Source organism: Eulemur rufifrons, chromosome 25, assembly GCF_041146395.1.
Source record: "Eulemur rufifrons isolate Redbay chromosome 25, OSU_ERuf_1, whole genome shotgun sequence".
In the NCBI taxonomy this organism is placed as follows: domain Eukaryota; kingdom Metazoa; phylum Chordata; class Mammalia; order Primates; family Lemuridae; genus Eulemur; species Eulemur rufifrons.
The window spans coordinates 19,040,925-19,060,595 of NC_091007.1; the positions used below are offsets into that span (position 1 = coordinate 19,040,925).

General features: G+C 37.9%; 1 protein-coding gene across 1 annotated transcript in view; it reads right to left on the reverse strand.

Annotated features, from left to right (window-relative positions):
• Positions 1–19,671, reverse strand: part of ODAD2 (outer dynein arm docking complex subunit 2) — a 137,970-nt gene that overhangs the window by 39,711 nt on the left and 78,588 nt on the right. Inside the window, exons 17-18 of the mRNA XM_069458857.1 lie at positions 7,797–7,985; positions 6,327–6,548 (exon numbers count right to left, since the gene is read on the reverse strand). Coding sequence (XP_069314958.1) covers positions 6,327–6,548; positions 7,797–7,985 — 411 coding nt within the window. The remainder of the gene's footprint in view (positions 1–6,326; positions 6,549–7,796; positions 7,986–19,671) is intronic.

The following is a 19,671-nucleotide window of genomic DNA, read 5'->3' on the forward strand; positions in this document are numbered from 1 at the left end:
TGCAAAAGAAATTCAGTGAGAAAAAGGCAGTCTTTTCAATAAATAATGTACATATTCCCCCAAAATGAACTTCAGTTCATACCTATGTCATAAACAAAAATTTACTTAAATGGATCATAGACCTAAAGTTATAAAACATTCAGAAGAAAACATGAAATCCTTGTGGCCATGTGTTAGGCAAATATTTCTTGGATATGACACCAAAAGCATAATCCATTAAAAAAATAAATTAGACTTCATCAACATTAAGAACTTCTGCTCTTCAAAAGATACAGTTAAGAGAATGAAAAGACTAGCTATAGACTGAAAGAAAATATTTGCAAATTACACATGCAGTAAAGAACTTGCATCCAGAATATACACAGAACACTCGAAACTCAATAATAAGAAAATATACAACCCAATTTAAAAATGGTAAAAAATGTGAGCATACTCTTTACCAAGGGAGTTATCTAGTTGGCATATATGCACATAAAAATGATATTCTATCTGCATTATTAATCATTAGGAAAATTGAAATTGAAGTCATGAGATACCATGACACACCTATTAGAATGTCTAAAATTAAAAAAAAAAAATGACCATACCAAGTGTTGGCAAGGATGCACTCATATACTGCTGGTGGGAATGTCAAATGTCACAATCACTTTGGAAAACAGTTTGGCACTTTCTTAAAAAGTTACACATATACGTACCACATAATCCAGCCATTTACTCCTAGGCATATGTTCACCCAAAGACTAATACACGAATGTTCATAGCAGCTTTATTTGTAATAGCCCAAAATTGGAAATAAATTTTCATTAACAAAAGGGTAAACAAATTGTGATACATCCATAAAACAGAGTACTATTCAGCAATAACAGAGTGAATGATGTGGATAAGAACACGGGTAAATAAATATGAAACTAATTAACCTGTGTGAAAGAAGCCAAACAAGAAAATGAGTACATACTCTATGGACCCATTTTTATTAAGTTCTAAAAATCGAAAACTTATCTATATGGACAGAAAACAGATCAGCGATTACGTAGGACAGAAAGGAGGAGGAGAGAGGGATAACCAAGGGATCCCAGGAAACTTTGGGGGATCATCATCTTGGTTTGGTAATAATTTCGTGTGTGTGAATATGTGTACGTGTGTACACATATATGTGTCAAAATTTATCCTATTGTATACTTTAAATATGTCATGTGTATGTCGATTATCCCTTAATAAAGCTCTTAAGATTTCTTAAAGTTAAAAAACCAAAAATGAAACAAGGAAAACATTGGATGTATATATGATATTAAATTTAGACACAAAAATCTAACTTACTGGACCCCTTAAGTAATCATAAACTTCTTTCTCATTTTAAAGGAGAAATACAAATAAAAAGAAAAAAGCCAATCAGAAGTAAGTCTGTATAGTACCCTATATGTAGTGCGTATTCACTGGTACCTATTAGTCCTGCTAAGTTATTTAATAGCATGTCACCTAGGGGACCATCCCCAGCACTCTGGGGAATATCTGAAATGAGAGAAAAGTACTCAAAACCACAGTCACACTAGGAGTTTTAATTAACAGAAAATATATTTAGCTCAAATATTAGGTATAGAGATACCTAATGAGAATTTCTGGGTGACCTCAGTCTCTCCAATTCATTTACTGGAATCACAAAGATTAGTGACTTTTCTTTTCCTGTGCTAGGCTTCAAAAACCATGGGTGTGTTTGCTTCTGGGTCCATCTTCCCGGCTCTCTGGAACACCACTCCACTTACCGAGCCTAAGAGGCGGCCAACACTATCCTCTTGGCTCTACCAACTGAGCAGTCCAAATTGAACTGCTCTCTTCTCACTCTGCCAATGCTGGGCATATTTCTGGTGGTATTTTTCTGCAATCTCTTCAATTTCCTGCCTTCCAGAAAGTTATAGGCCATAATGCAGCCTTCCCTTGCCTGGTATACACATTTGCAAAAACAGATCCAACGTCACCATGGGGAAAGGAGCTTGATTGCCTTTCATAGGTGCTCATCATTCTTTGATTCAAATCACTTTTTCTGTCTTAGGAAAGAGCTGGCCTTGCTCAATTTTTCCTGCAATTTCTTCCCCTCTTTGTATTACTCTCCTGCATTACGGTTTTATTATAATTGGCAAATAACTTTGATGTATATCTTTTAGACGTCTCATATTTTCAATTTAGTTTCCAGCAACTTTGTATCCACATTCACAAGATTTTGCAATGACACAAATCCCTGGGCAGATACCTTTCAGAAGGCTGACTGTGTCAAATCATAAAGAGGAGGAGGATTGGATTATTTCTATCACACTGTAATGTAAGCGATTGATTAGTCCATACAGAAGAGAGTCTTACCTGGAAAGGCTCTAACACAGGATTATTTTTCAACATACTTGAACCAGGAAATCCTTGTTGACCTCTTAGCTGTGTTTAAACACAAACCCTCTTGAAACTGACTCTTCCTTTGGCTCCTAGAACTCCTGGTTAACCTCGTAACTTCTCACGTTTACTTTGACAGTGCTTCCTCGGAGTTTATATGCCCCCAAGGTGAAAATGGAGACATTTTCCCGGTCTCTCTGAACTCTCTGCCAAGAACAGCTTATCCATTCTCGTTAATGGCTCGATACCTCTCTGCTGATAATTCCCGAATCTTCCCCCCAACCCTAGTCTCTAGGCTTGTGCTGTCTGGTAAGGAAACCACTGGCCACTAGTGAGCACTTAAAATGTGGCTCGTCCAAACTGAGACGTACTGTAAAACACACTGGATTTTGAAGACTTAGTACCAAAAAAAAAAAAAAAAAATGTAAAATCTTTTTAGTAATTTTTACATTGATTATATGTTGAAATAATATTTTGTATATACAGTTTGAACTGCATGGGTCCACTTATACTCAGATTTTCTTCTGCTTCTGCCACCTCTGAGACAGCAAGACCAACCCCTCCTCTTCCTCCTCCTCCTCCTCAGCCCACTCAATGTGAAGGTGATGAGAATGAAGACATTTACAATGATCTACTTCCACTTAATGAATAGTAAATATATCTTCTCTTCCTTACAATTTTCTTAATAGCATTTTCTTTCCTGTAGCTTACTTTATTGTAAGAATACAGTATACAATACATAGAACATAAAAATAGGCATTAATCAACTGATGTTGTTATTGGTCAACAGTAGGCTATTAGTTAAGTTTGGGGGGAGTTAAAAGTTAGATGTGGATTTCAACTGTATGGGGTGTCAGCACCCCTAACTGCCATGTTGTTCAAGGGTCAACTGTATTGGGTTAAATAAAATATATCACTAAAATCAATTTCAGTTTTTTAAAAATCTTTTCTTAAATGGCAACTACTAGAGAATTTAATATTACAAACGCGCCTTACGTGACATTATTACTGGGCGGCACTGCTCTCCAGCTAAAATTCAAACTGAGTATTCAAAAAGAACATATTAGAAACTGACCTCACTATATTCCAAGACCCTCAAGCCTGCTCCTTTACTGTTTGGGTGGAATAAAGATCGGCTGGCGTGAGACAGAGACAGTGCATTACGCTGGCCACTGCCGGTGAGGACATCGTATGACAAAGGAGCTAACTCTGGAATAAATTGCTTATGAACTGGGGACAGGATGACTCTGGCAATTGTCAGAGTCCATCAACACTTGCTCACTGGCAGCTGCAGCAGGAATATTTGCAGGACTAAGAAGTAACACTACGAGCATTTGACTTGAGGAGGGCAGCAGTAATTAGGAACAAAAACAGCCAGCGATTTGCCACAATAGTGAATAAAGCCTACATGCATCTGAAGTCAGAATGTCAGCAGTTATGCACGCAACTGTGACACGTTCACTGTAGGTAACTGAACCATCAATGTGCCAAATATTTTCTCACATTATCTTGGCTAATGGAATCTTCCTCTTCATCTAGCCTGAAATCTAGAGTCATTTTTTTTATTAAACTCTTTTCTTTATTCCCCATATCCAAGCAACTAGCAAATCCCATTTATTATTCTACCAACACCCCATACATCACATCCAGATTTTTTTTTTCCTCCTTAAAGAAAACCAGAGAAAGGAAATACAGGTTCTCATGCATCCGCCACGGCTCAGCACAGGGTAGAAAAGAGAAAGGGAGAGCGAACCTCCGCGTTGGACGTTTGTTCAGGTAACCCCCACAGTAAGGCCTCCCTCTGCATCACCCGCTGCAGAGTAACTGAGCCAAAAATGTCCCGTTCTTTATAGTGATGCTCCAGTAGCAATACCAGGTAGTTAAGGACGCACGTGGAGGAGACAGAAAGGCCTCCAAGATACGTAAGGATGGCCTGGAAAGGCTCTAAAACACAACAAACATGACTTTCCTCTGCTTTTTTCTTTTCTGGCCCCCCACCCTAATCTTTCTTACTACCGTCTTTTTCTAATACCTATAAGCCATGTGGGTAGGTGAGCACAATTTCATCGCTTTACACGGTAGGCTAAAATTCATAAATGATTTTGGATTATCAGTTGAGTTGCATTAGAATAAATCATTGAGAGTTGCATATACACCAGGCATTTATGTCAACTGAACCATAACATGTAAACATTATTAAATTTTAAAACTTTTTGAGCAGTCTAGAAATACTCTTCCTAAGCTTACTGGCAATTGTCTAAGTATATGCTGTATGTAAGACACTTTACCAGGCTGCTTGAATTTTATAGCTTCCTTTTTATAAAGTCTATACTTAAGGCATCCTAGGTTGTGTAAGTCCTTGTTCAATAATAAAATGTATAATTTTAAATTAGAAATGTCTTCTTTTTTGAAAGGAGAAAATAGTCATATTGAAGTAACAGCCTTTTTATCATTCCTTAACAACTCGAAGTTAATATTCCAATATATTTTTTATAATTTACTTTTTAAAATTGTTACTTAGTTTAAAAGCTGCTTTTTATGCCAGATTTCTGCTTGAAGAAACTAATTTGGCCTAACTTATATGCCATAAAAACAGATTTATAATGGAAAGGTTGACACATTTAAATGTAAATTGAGTTTAATTTCACAAAAATTAACATCATGTTCTTCAACTATAATAGGTTTGAAGGATAAATTAAAATAATCACCTCAAAAAGTTATCAATTTGTATTTTAAGAGTATTATTCCTCCTAAGATGTTTCATACTTGGCATATCTAGGTTTGACTAGGTATGATTAACTGGAGATTTTAACTCTTGTCTAAAAGATCAGGCCTACTTTGGGCATACATTTCAAAATGTAAAAGCATTTGGTTGTCACAGGCTCCAAATTAAGGTAATAAACAGTAAAATTATATTATATAAGCCGGGCACAGTGGCTCATGCCTGTAATCCTAGCACTCTGGAGGCCAAGGCAGGTGGATTGTTTGAGCTCGGGAGTTCGAGATCAGCCTGAGCAAGAATGAAACCCTGTCTCTACTAAAAAAAATAGAAAGAAATGATTTGGACAGCTAAAAATATATATAGAAAAAAATTAGCTGGGCATGGTGGCAGATGCCCGTAATCCCAGCTACTCGGGAGGCTGAGGCAGGAGGATCACTTGAGCCCAGGAGTTTGAGGTTGCTGTGAGCTAGGCTGACGCCATGGCACTCTAGCCCGGGCAACAGAATGAGACTCTGTCTCAAAAAATATATATATATATATTATATAAGGAAACAAGCTATAGAAAAGAATGAATGTTTTAAATCAATTTTTCCTAATACATGTAAGCTATTCATGTACTCTAAATATTTGTATATTTATCACCATAAAAATATTCTAGGTGGTTTCCAGTGTGTAAACACACTAAAGTTTATTTGAAGAAATTCTCCTAACTGTATACTGGTTAAAGGAAAAGAAAATCTGATGCACAGATTTAACAAAAAAAAAAAAAAAAAAAAGTCTTTGAATCGATCCTTTGTTATTATGGTTAAGTCTGGCGAACCTCAGTCTCATCACTGAAACTAGCCAGTCCCTTTGCTGCTTAGTTCGTGCTATAGATAAGCTGACCGTTTCCTATTTATGTGCTAGGTAAACGCTATCTCCAATAGAGTTACGAATACCACTGACTGCTCATGTGCTGCACATTCTCTTTCGCCAAATTCAAGTTATGGAATAAGTACTTATTTTACTAAGTACATTTATAGTCTTTGATTTAGAAAGTTCTATCTCCATACAACTTTTCTGCTGCATAAAATATGGTAACCGGTGGCTTGCACGCAGCCATGCCCCAACGGGGAGGCAGTTTTGTGGGTCCACATACCTCCTTTAGTGAAATCTTGGCATGACTTAAGTTCCCTTCTAGGCTACACTTACCAAACGTGGGGTAAAGCACACAGTCATCCAACCGTACCTTCACCGCGCCGTTCTCGTGCATGGTGATGCAGTTATCCGCATCTTCTGAGAGTTGGTACAAGGCCTGAGCTGTCGCGCGGTGCACGTTGGTGTCATTCGATTTCAGGTAACGCACCAACGGAGCAACTGCTTTGTTTTCTCCAAAGGCCACTCTGTTCCTGCCCCACATACAGCACCGGGAAACAGCTTCTGCCAGGTGACGCCTCAATTGATCGTTATTCTGCACAAAGGAAAACGAACTGTGGTCTGTGCGTTGCAATGAATGATCGTGTTTATGCACTTGATGTTTATTACCCGCTGAGATGCCAAGGAGTCTAGAGACAGGGGCCAGCTGACTACTGGAGTTGCACCTTGAAGGAACTAGTCTTTTGGCGGGTCACCAACAGACCAAGGCTCAATCTTGGGTTTCCTTTTTATGAATTGAATGTGGCCAGTGCACACGACGGTGACCAGGGGTCTGACATCAGTCATTTGCTCAAGGCTTGATTTCCTGTAGAGTAAGTCTGCTTGCAACACAATATTACAGATCAGCAAGTTGTTTCATAATATAAATATTTAAAGACTATCGGATAGTCTCAAAGCAATACTTCCCTTAACCAGGATAAGTGAACTGACTCTATATCTTTACCCTAGACTTCCACATCAGTAATACACCTTAGTTCCCAAAGGGCAGAAGACAGTGTAGCAAATATAATGACACGTTTTGGGTCTTCCATTCCCCATTCTATGTTTTTTATGCAGACTATATCCTTCTTTTTGTATGTAATTGCCTATAATATAACTGAATAGGACAGTTTTCTTTTTATTAATTGTACTGTTCTTTTGATTCAGGCAACAGCTTGGTGTCCTTAACTGAATCTGGCAGATACTCTTAGGAACTCGAAATCTAGACCAAGCATCCTTCCAGAGTTTGAATTCTGCTCTACGACTTCTCTGCCAAGTGGTAGTCCAAGCCATGCTCAAATACTTCTGGTCATGGTGAAGTCATTGTCTCTCAAGGCTGCTTATTCTATCTGGCACAGCTCTAGATAAACAACGCAACGATTGCCAAAGTCTTCTAGCTCAAGAATGCCATCGATCCAAGCTTGCTAAGCTGCAGGAGGAGCATCTAACGTCTAATGTTGGCATGAACCACTATCTTAAGAAGAATAATGATGGCGGTGGGGAAGATGATAGTTAACACTTACATAATAGCACGTGTATTTGCCACCACTTTATTTGCCAGTGGCAAATAAAAAACAGCCTCTATTTTACAAGGATCTTGCACATTAACATTTTACAGTTTAAAATACACTTTCACATATATTAGTTTCAGAGAAATTAAATGATTTGATCAAAACCTCACACCTCATAAGCAATGGGTATTGAACTTGAATCCAAGTTCTGGACTTGGAGCTCATTGTTTTTGCCACTACACCATGATAACTTATGACCATATGCATTTAAAATAAAAAGATGTGTTACTTACTGTATTTGCCAGCTTGGATAATAAAGGAACAACTCCATGATCTGTAATAACAGCTAAATTTTCTTTGTCTTTTGCTATATTGGTAATAGCAGCACACACGCTTGCCAAAACTTCTTTGTTATCTGATTTCAGTAAATTCACAACAAGTTCCAAACCACCAACAAAGGAACGAACCATTTCTCCAGCATCCTAAGATAAAAATAAAAATAAGGATGGTATCAAAAATAAACCTATATTTAAGCTTTTTCAAAAAAGGCAAAGAGTAACAATTAGGGCTGTGAGGTACACCTTTGGCATAAAAGATAAATTCAGTTTGATTTATTTCTATATTATTTGTAATTTCTATGTATGTATGTGTACAGTGTGTGTGTATATAAACATATAACACATACACATAAAATTCAATTGCAACAAATATTTATTAAATAACTATTATGTGAGCTTCACTGTGCTAGCTACTGAGGATATAAAAGTTAATAAAATAGAGTTGATACTTACTCTTTGTGGTAGCTTTGTTTTCTAAAGTCATTGCAAACACTGAATTAGCCAATACTGAACGGTTGCTCTTAGGGGAAATTCAGGGTTAGGTTCCTGCAAGCCTCTGGCTGCAACATTTTTGTCAACTGATTGATACATAACCTTGTTTTATGTGTGTTTGTGTTGGAAGACACCTTATTTCATTTATGTTGTTAATTCACTCACATTGAGCTCACGGCCAACAGCACTATAAACTCATGCAAGGGAGCTTAACTAACTCAGGAACTTTGTCTATCAGGCACACCACAGCCGTCTTGTGCTTAGAAACTGTAGGTAGCTCTTCAGCACTATGCCTGGGGGATGTTTTAAGCAGTAAAATAACCAACAAAAAGCACAAAAACGTGAAAAATGTGGCACCAAGTAGAAGGCAACACGGACACTTGTTGATAGTATGAGAGCCAAAACAAGCAGGCAGGGCATTGCCTTGTCCGGCCTCAGCTGAGAACATGCATGTTACATGACTCAAATAGCTCCCCTCTTGGAGTGTGTCCCACAATGGCTGTGAGTACCGATTTGGGGGTTACAAGGAAATTTTATCAGGTGGGCAAATTCCCAAACAGAATCTATGAATCATGCGGATCGATTGCGTATATTCTTTTGCCATCATTTTGTTTCCATCTGGGGGCTGGGGGCAGGGGGAGATGGGCATTATGAAATTGTAACAAATAGCACCAGTGGGGTGGGGAGGTGAAGATTCTACAAATATAGACAACAAGGGCATCTTAGCTAGTGCAGAGTCAAAGACTGGCTCCCCGAGAGGATGTCCGTAAGCTAAGGCCCAGGGGATGAGGAGTGATCCGGTGTGAAGAAATTCTGGGTGGACAGACCATCATATGACACAGATATGAGAGTGAGAAAGAGGTAGCTTTTTATTTTTTTTTGCTGATTCATAACGGTTAGAGCATACAATAGGAAAGGAGCATGGGAGATAATGAGATGTGAGCAGTGAGAGCTTGAAGGGTCTTACAAGGCTTGGTAAAGAATTTGGAGTTCATTTCAAGAGCATTTGGAAGTCAATAAAGAGGTTTAAATGTGTGGAAGGATTTTTGTGTTTTTAAATCAATCTTGTGTCTTAGCAGATCTCTCAGGATTGCAGGGTACAGAGTTGGGATGGGGGCAAAGAATGGCGTGGGGAACCCAGAGGCTATTTCACTGGTCCATATGAGAGGTGGTTTGGATGAGGGTGGGGGTCTAGGCTTGGGGAGAAGGGTGTGGATTTGGGATGCTTGACTGGAGAAGATAGGGAGAAGTGATTCAAGAATGATTTCCACGTGTCTGGCTTGACCTAGTGGTCCAAAATGATGGAAAACAAATTTAAAAATTCAAGAGAACAAACAGGCAGAGAAGATCTAACACACATATATCAGAGTCCCCAAGAAGAAAAACAAAACAATACAATGGAGCAAATTTTTAAAACTATATAATTCAAAAAAAAAATTCTCTCCTGAAATAAAAACTAAGAGTATATTGAAAAGTTGCCTTATGTACCTGGGAAAAATGTTTCAGCTTGGGCTAATATAAAGACATATTCTAGTACAACTGCTGGATTTTTATTTTAAAAGAAAAATTCTTTGGTCATGTAAGCAAAAAGATAAAGTCACTTGGAAGGGAGAAAATAAAACATTATCATTAGACTTTTCAATAGCAATGTTTTATGATGCAGGAAAGGGAATAACACCTCTAAGCTACTCAAGGAGAGAAAATGTGAACCAAGGTTCTAATATGGAGCCAAAATGACTTTTAAAGTTTAAAACTGTTATAAACATGGAAGGCTTCAGGGAATGTTAACAGATTCCTGAGGAATCTACTTGAGAATGAACATCAGACCCCCCCAAATGACTGGAAAGACATTGACAAAAGGAAATTGACAAAAACTGCTGATTTCTCAAAGCCTCTATTGGCTTCAGTTTCCTTCAGGACAATGTCTAAATCAATGTCATTCAAGTATTTCCCAATCGATCCAACCTCACCCTCTTATTTTACTTCCCAAGATCCTCTTTTACATAAACTATACTCCAGCTCCCAGGATTAAATTGTGGCTTAAAGTGCTATGTTCTGCATCTTTGGATATGTTATTTTGTTTACCTAGGTGCTCTCAAACTCCTACAAACTCCCACTCCACTCTGCAAACCCTGATCCATCTTTTAATAGCAGGCAATTGTTTGGTTAGGGGCCCAATAATTTGTTTAGGGGTCCAATTATGGCCAATGGGTCTGGAATGATGTCTCCTAGAAATCTTCTGGGAATATTGTCCTATTTAGAAGAAGGATTCATCATAGGTCACAGTGAGAATGGCAGAACAGAATGAGGAAAATAGCTTGGTCCTTGATGATACCATTGAGTTGCTGGGGCAACTAATCCTAAAATCAGATCTGGCCATTTACAGCCAAAAGCATCTGTAACCTTTTGTTCATGTTATGGTGATGGTTTTCTTACAGGTTCTTCCCCCTTTTCATTGGTGAGCTCCTCAAGGACAGAGACACTTGGTCTTGTTGTTTGGTTCTCCCTTGGGATATAGGCTTGCATTTCTCACTCAGCGGACGTTCAATAAATGTTTGTTGAATTATAAAAATAAAAATAAAATTAATAAAGGGACTATCAGTTTAAGATACTTAGCCATAGTCGCAAACACCAAAAAGAAAAGAATATTAGCTATGTATGATGGAATCTAAAATGGTAAGATGGTGTCAACAAGCCAAATTCCAAATCAGTCTTGCTCCTCGGAGTCAACCTCACAGAGTCTAATGACTTCATGATTCTCTGGCTGTTTGATCAATAGCGACGGGAAGCCACGGCACTGGGGCCATACTGGGAAAAAGGACAAAAGTGATCGCATCTACCTCGGATCCAAGGACTTCCTAAGGTGCATGGCATGAGATGCAGAGAGCCAAAGACCCAGTGAGATCACGGGCATAGCTCAGCAAGCCTTGTAACGTTCACAGCCTGCGACACAGAGAATGTCAGACCCGAAGCCTGCAAGCCCCTCTGAAGTCTGTTTATTTGTTTTGAAGGTGAGATTTCTTTCTTTTCTTTTCTTTTTTTCTTTTTAGGTTTAAAGATTTTAAACACATGACGTCTTGCCTCGCATAGTTTCTATGGAAAGGGAGGCAGTATATTTGAGGATGGAAAAAGCAATTATTCTGCCAAAACTGTCTTTCACTAATGCTCAACGACTGGGCAAATTCACCACATTTTCCACCTTCTCACATATCTTAAAAACTGGTCTTTGCCAGCTTCACCACTGGTACGATATTGGTTATGCACAATTCAAATGCTCATCTGTAATACGGAAACTCTTAATAACAGTAATAGTAATAATAGTAATGCCTGATTTTTTGCAGTGGATAAAGGGTTTCCCCATACATTCTCATGCAGTGTCTTTTCTCTACACACTGTGCACTTGGACTTGGAACTCCCGCACTGATATTTACTAGATTAAACCTAGTTTATAGAGAATCAGAACGATCTTCACAGTTTAGGGAATTAATAATGCCAAACGAGATGAAGCTATTTTGCGAATGACATTTCCTAAGACAAACAAAAACAGTCATTGAGAAAGAGAATATGAAACACCTTCATAATGCTATTAAAGGTGGAATGGTTGAATAAGCAGGAAAAAGTGTCAAGTTCAAATTAAACAAAATCAAACAGAATACACAAATAAGATGAAAAAGATAAAATAGCAAAATACTACCATTTAGCTAACATTCAGCTAATGGGAAAATATTAAGAAATTATTTACAAAGAAAAAGAAATTATTTACAGATTAATGAACAAAACAGAAAACTGGGTGTTTTGGCATTGAGCAATTTAATTAATGGGTATGAAATTCCTTCTCTTGCCTACAGCGAAAAGAAATGGCAGTTTTCTGATGAGGTGAGATATACATAATGCAACTTTAAAGCACATACAAGGCAAACGTAACATGACTCAAGACAAAAATTTTTAACCAGAAGAGCTATAAAAACACCGCTCTGTGCTGTAGAGCAACCATAGGATATATAATACAGTATTTGAAGAAGACTTAAAAATAGCACATAACATATAAAAAATTTCAAAAATCCTACATTCACATTAGAATAGTATGCCAGAGAAGTCAAACTGAACAGGCAAATCTTGCCCTAAAAGTATATTTAATAAAGTAAATCCTTTTAAAATTTTCAATATAACCTATATATACTCAAAGAGAACAGAGAGTTTGTTTGTGTTGCTCTATCACAATAAGATCCTTGTTCTGTTCCTACTAGTTAACAAGTACTACAGCTTAAAAAAAATTATTGCTGATTTAGAATTACCTTATACTCTTAAATGTATTACTTCAAAAATCAAAATTAGAATATCAATTATTACCCCTTTCCTTATGAACTGAATGAAATATAAATTAATTTCAGGTAAAAGAAATGATATAGTCCTTCCTTATAGTCTAGATTGACATAACAAAAAAGTATTACACTTGGAGGGTAGCTTTATCCAACTGAATAACAAGAAAAATAAAGAAAACAAATTTAATGGCTCTGATTTTTTCTTCTTCGCTTGCCTAATTCAAGATAATTTTCTTAAATATCAGAGATAACTATGATTTTTTCCATTTGACCATGCCCTGTGTTAATCCTGTGTTAGATGCAATATTCCATTAATGAGGAGTCTAAATTGTGAGGCAGTATTGTGTAACCAGAGGTTTATAGAGTTAATTACGTGACATTCTTAACCAATGATGTATTTGAAAGAACTTTAAAACAAATGCAACGTGCAAAACAAATGTCATATTATCATAAATAGCTATTATTTATAAATCTATGTGTGTATATCTATACACATATCTTTTATAGTCATATAGTCATATATGTATATATTTTAATATTTTTAAATGTATATATATATCAATTTTTTTAAATTTACTGCTTATACTCAGTAACCTACAGATTAGACAAATAAAGCAGCTTCCTGTTCAGATCCAGAGAGATGCTTCGAAAGAGTGAGTTATATTGATCTGGCTAAGAAGAACACTTGAAAACATAATCTTGACAGAAAAATAAAATCTAACTACATGGAGTATCAAACTCCAAAAACAGGGAGTCTCCACTTTATGAAGAGATTGTTTTCCCAAAGTTTACTTGGGTCTGTTACATCACATTTTTCAATAAATTTATGGTTAGCATTCCAATTCCACAGATAAGATTCTATTAACTCATAATGAATGTGAACGATACCATTACAGTAACTATAACTGATCATCATCATCATGAATGCTTTCCTAGTATTTGAAGCCAGCTATCTGGTCTCCCTCGTCTTCTCTGCTGTGTTTTTAACCAGTTTTCATATTAAATGATTTTCCTAGGTCTGCTTTCTTATTTATCAGTTTTTCCTAAAATACATCCAGAGATTAATGCAGAAAAAAAAAATCTACAACAAAACACTAGCAAACCAAATTCAACAGCGTATTAAAAGGATTATATACCATGACAAAGGGAGATTTATTCCTGTAATACAAGGATGGTTTGACATAAGAAAATCAATCTGTATACTATACCACATTAACAAAATGAAGGTTAAAAAAAAACTCACATGATCATCTCAATTGAGATGCTTTCAAAAAAGCATTTGAAAAAATTCAACACCCTTTCATGATAAATGAAAAAAAGCTCAACAAACTGGAAATAGAAGGAAACTATCTCAAAATAATAAAGGTAATTTATGAAAACCCCACAGCTCACATCATATTCAATGATGAAAGACTAAAAACTTTTCCTCTAAGATCAGGAACAAGATAAGTATGCCCATTTTCACCAATTCTATTCAACATAGCACAGGAAGTCTTAGAGCAATTAGATAGGAAAAATTTTTTTAAAAATCTAAACTGGAAAAGAAGAAGTAAAATCATCTCTATTCACAAGTGACATGATCTTGTATATAGAAAAACCTAACAATGTCATAAAAGAATTGTTAGAACCAACAAATATATTCAGCAAAGTTGCAGGATACAAACATATCACATAAAGCTCAGTTGTGTTTCTATACTCTAACAGTAAATGATCTGAAATGGAAATTAAGAAAACAATTCCATTTACAATAGCATCATAAAATTTAGCCAATGAGGCAAAAAAACTTCCTGTGTTCATGGATCAGAAGACTTAATGTTGTTAAGATGACCATACTATCCAAAGCAATCTACAGATTTAACGCAATCCCTTCAAAATTACAACTGTTTTTTGCAGAAATAGATAAATCCATCTTAAAATTTATATGTAATCTCAAGAAACCCTAAATAGCCAAAACAATCTTGAAAAAGGAAAAGTTGGAGGAAGTTTTACACTTCCTGATTTCAAAATTTACTGCAAAGCTACAGTAATCAAAACAGTGTGGTCCTGTCATAAAGACAGACATGTAGACCATGGAATAGAACAGAAACTTGGAAATAAATCTTCCTGTATTTTGTCAAATGATTTTCAATAAGGGTGTCAAAACCATTCGATGGGGGAAAGCACAGTCTTCAATAAACAGTGTTGGGAAAACTGGACATTTACACGCAAGAGAATGAAGCTGGACCCCTACCTCACACCATATACAAAAATTTAACTCAAAATAGACTAAAGACTAATAATAAAACCCCAAACTATAAAACCCTTAGAAGAAAAAATCCAAATCACAAGGTAGCTGAAGTTCTAAGCACGCTGATTTAGATCCAGAAGTAGGGAGAGGGGCCTTTAGTTTAGACTTTATAGGAAAATAAAATAAAAATATTCCAGGCAGGGTACCCAAATATAGTTCACTTCTTGAAAACAGGGGTACGAAGGGGCTTCCACATTCATGAAAGGAGGCAGAAAAACATTACTAATAAAGGTGGCTTGTGGCTACTTCTTGTGTAAACCCATGTGCCTAGAGAGATGGCACTGTGACCCCAAACTGAGCAAGGGACAGAGAAAGATTTCACACTTGGGGAAGTTGCTAAGGCAGGGGCTTGTTAGGTAGAGAAGCGAGCTTGCCGGAGAAAGGATAGTCTTTGCTTGGAAGAAAACAGCCTCACTTTTAATGTGCTCAGCATATCAGATTTGAATCTGAATAACCCCCAAAGACAAAGACAATCTCCACAGGTGATTCTCTCACACACGAATTTTGCTCAGTTAGGAGACTGGAGGCTGGTCTGGAAGGTAGAAAGGGATCACCCAGTCTCATCGTCTCTTAACCTCTCAATCTCGTGGGCTCTCTGTTGGCAGTGCTGCAGTTCCTACCTCGAATTCTCTGCAGTACCATATTGTGGTACAGTCCCACTGCCCCACATTCTGGTCTCACGGTCTCACACACGGACACTGTCATGCTCTTTGAGTCCCCCAGCCCTTTGCTCTCAAAGTTTCCTACGATCACAGCCTTACAAACATGCATTCCCACAGTCCAGCAGCCTCAAGGCCTCCAGGTTTCAAGATTTTGCAATTTTGCAATTTGGCGGTCTCTTTGTGTTTGCTTCCACGACCTGCGAGAGGAAAGGCCTGAATTCACTTGAGAAGTGTTTGGAGCCAGAGGTGACCTGAGTCTAACCAAAGGTGCAACCAACCCTCCACCCAACTCAACTTTTCGTAAGATCAAAAACATAAAGCCTCAGAGTCACTCATGTAGTTGAGGGCTGAGCCAAAAAACAAAATGAGATGAGCCCGGACTTCTGGTCTGTGATTCCCAAGGCCTGATGGGGGATAAAGCTGCAGCCCATCTCCTAACAAACGCGATCCCTGATTGCATCAAACTGATCAACCCCTTCCTCCTGTGCCTAACGGAGGACAGAGGGCTTCCTCTACTGTTTTTTAAAAAATATAACAGCCAGCACCCCACAAAAAAATTTTAAAAACCCACAAGATGTTCAAGGAATCACATGGAATTAGAGTCTAAGGAGAAAAGAGAGAACTGGGAAGAAAAACTTAAAAAAATAATGACCTAAAATTTTTCAAATTTGATCCAAAAGAGCAACCCACAGATTCAGAAGATTGGGTGCAAATGTGGATCCTGGCAGGTTTAGAGATGTTGGAATAAAGGCCGTCTCACCTACTGGGTGTCATATTCTCGATCAATTCTAAAGTAGATTCCTCTATTGGGCAGGGGCAGGTATGGGCTGTCAGAGACTGCAGCAGCTCTGTCTTCACTGTGGGGTGGGAGCAAGCTCACTCCAGAGACTCGGTGAGCTGGCCCAGTAGAGACGGGTGATCACGAGTTTTTAATGATGGTAACTGGCCCAATGACATGATTTTCTATAGCAACATTCTCCTACCAGACTTCCCTAGTGGACACAATGGATGAATTCCTCCATCCAGGTGAAGACTTCATCGAGACAGGTGCAATGGAAAGAAAGAGTAAATGGACTTGAAGGCATCTCAAATGGAGCAAGTGTAATGATAGATTGTGGAATCCAAGGTGCGCCATGAGGGAAATACAGCTAGGAAGAGGCCTGTGGGTAGCAAAACAGTGGGGTCAATGTGTGGGGGTCTGATGGGATCAAAGTGCAACAGGGGTGTCTGGACAAATGAACTCGAAGAATCAGCCATCTGAGCCCCCAGTCAGATGTCTCAGCCCTGAATTTTGTGATGGCACCATGTCTGATGGTGACAACGTGCACTGTGTGATCCATCCTGGGCGTTCTTGGCCAAGGTGAATAATTTAATGGGTGAAACTATCAATTTAATAAAGTAACCGGTAACTGATAACCAACCGTGCTTTCAAACTTAAATGGCGAAATGGTTTCATAAGTAGCTAACAGTTGGCACATAATTTTGTTTCATTCCTGTTTAGAATAGGCTATGCCTTTAGTTGTAACTTTAAATTTTGTGGGCTGTATTACCCTTCCGTCAAGTCTACCCTCCCCAGGCTAGCAACTCCGTCCTGGCCCTCCGTGGAGTAGGGCAGGGAGGTGCAGAAAGCAACAGGCTGGACCCACAGCTAGTTAGTGGTCCTTCCAGCTCTGCTCTACGGGCTTTTTAACACCCTCACTTTCGCCTTGGCCCTTCATGTCCTCACTTGAAAATCCGATATGCAAAAAGAAAAAAAAATTGTAATTTTTGTTACAAAAAAAAAAAATTTGTAAAGTTTGTTTCTTCAGTCATTTAGGATTTTAGGAACTGGAAAGCAGATGAGGTCTACACACTTAGAAGTATTTGGCGACTAAAAATGATCACAGACCCCAAAACGGGCCACCACAACACAAACACGGGTCACATTTTAAAGAGATTTGAGATTTTTTTTTAAAAGGCTGCGTTGATTCTTTGGCACACTGTTGGACAGCTATGCGTTCAAAGGCTCAAACATGGCCAGATCGAAGCTCATAAACCGTGTTTACAGCAGCATTCTTAGTCTGAAACGAAAGCCCTGCACACGCCTTCCCAAAGTTCCCGTTGGCTTCCTGGCGGGGCATGGCTCATTGGGCAGCTGAAGCTAAACAGGGAGTGATGTCAAATTCCTGTCCTGTTTGATCAGCTGCGTTCTGTCACACCTGTGGTGGGGAAGTTGGCCTCGTCTGTACTCAGTGCTCGACATTCCTGGCTCAAATCGCCGGGGCCTGTGTTCCAACCTCGCAAATTAACTTCTCTTCTCTTTTGGGGAATCATTCTCAAATTTCTCTGATTGGCTTCTCTGTTTGGAGCAGGCCTTTAAATCACTGCTTTTGAAATTACTAGAGTTTTGTGGGGTTTTTTTTTTTCCCCTCCAAGATCAAAACCAGACATTTTCTAAACAAGTAGCAAAATTAAGTTTAAAAGGTTACAGGCCAAATGATCTCATGGATATATATTACTGATTTGGAAGACAGATTGAGTTTTCTTCCTAAATACCCAACTTACTTATTATACATTCGGAGTATTTGTTTGAAAATAAGAATACCTGTTTCCTTTCTATGTCATAAGGAAATGGTGATTACACATTAATGTGAATTATGCTAATCATTTCTTATGAAAAGGCAAATATAATTAAACTTCTATTTTTTTTCTTAACAAAAACTTCTTAAAGCTCATTAATGAAAGGAAACAGAATTAAGGAAATTAAATACTATCTTGTGACATTCAAAACAACATTTTTATTGGCAAAAGGCACAAAAGTGATTGTAAGTGACATGACACATTCTTTACATGAGTTCCTGGGTTTTTCAATATCTTGTTGTTCACGGAGCACAAATTTGAGTTGACTTTCTGCAGCGGAGTTTTGCTTCTTAAGAACAAAGAGTTTAATACATGGATTTCTGCCAGATTCAGCTGTTGCATTCTTTGCAGCACAACTTCATAACACTGAACACCTGCTCAGCCACCATTTTGCTCCAAAAACATGTTTGATCGTTCAGCTTGAAAGGAACAGCTTCTCACTTCCATTTACAAATCTCCACATTTTTCACAAAGCCGTTATTAGTCTGCAGCGTGATTTGCAGCTCATGGAATTTACTATGTAACATCACTACAGAGGCTGAATCTTAGGATCTCTTTTTAGCAATGTTAATAGAAAAAAAAAAATGCACTTCCCTTAAACCGAATACAGAAAAGATCTTCAATGGTAAACTCTTAAATATAAAAGTCCTTAGAAAAATGCAGAGAATTTTTTTTGTAATTAGTCTAGTTTGACCTTCTGTTCTTCAGTTCTTGACTAAAAAACACTGTAGCTTTCTAACTGAAGCACTTGTTTCCTGTCTTAAATATTCTTTCCAGTGTTATAAACACCATAAAACAGATTCACATGTCACACTCTTGATTTTTCCAATAATACAAAGAACAGACAGATAATTATTAAGCTGGAAAGAACACATCTTTTCACCTAGTACATTTTCCTTATCACTGATAAGCTATCAAAAACAATTACATACTTAATTTCTTCAAAACGAAGTCAGATTTTAAACTTCCTTTTTTTTTTTTTTTTTTGTTGAGACAGAGTCTCACTTTGTTGCCCAGGCTAGGGTGAGTGTCGTGGCGTCAGCTTAGCTCACAGCAACCTCAGACTCCTCTGCTTAAGAGATCCTACTGCCTCAGCCTCCCGAGTAGCTGGGACTACAGGCATGCGCCACTATGCCCGGCTAATTTTTTCTATATAGATTTTTAGTTGTTCATATAATGTCTTTCTATTTTTAGTAGAGACGGGGTCTCGCTCTTGCTCAGGCTGGTCTCGAACTCCTGACCTCAAGCGATCCACCCGCCTCGGCCTCCCAGAGTGCTAGGATTACAGGCGTGAGCCACTGCGCCCGGCCCAGATTTTAAACTTCCTAATTGAAATGCTGGTCTACTGCTGATAAGGCCAAAATTCCTCACTATAAAAATCCCACAATCTATTTGTTTTATGCATTTGACAACAAAATAGTGACAACGCAAAGGCAATGCCAACTTAC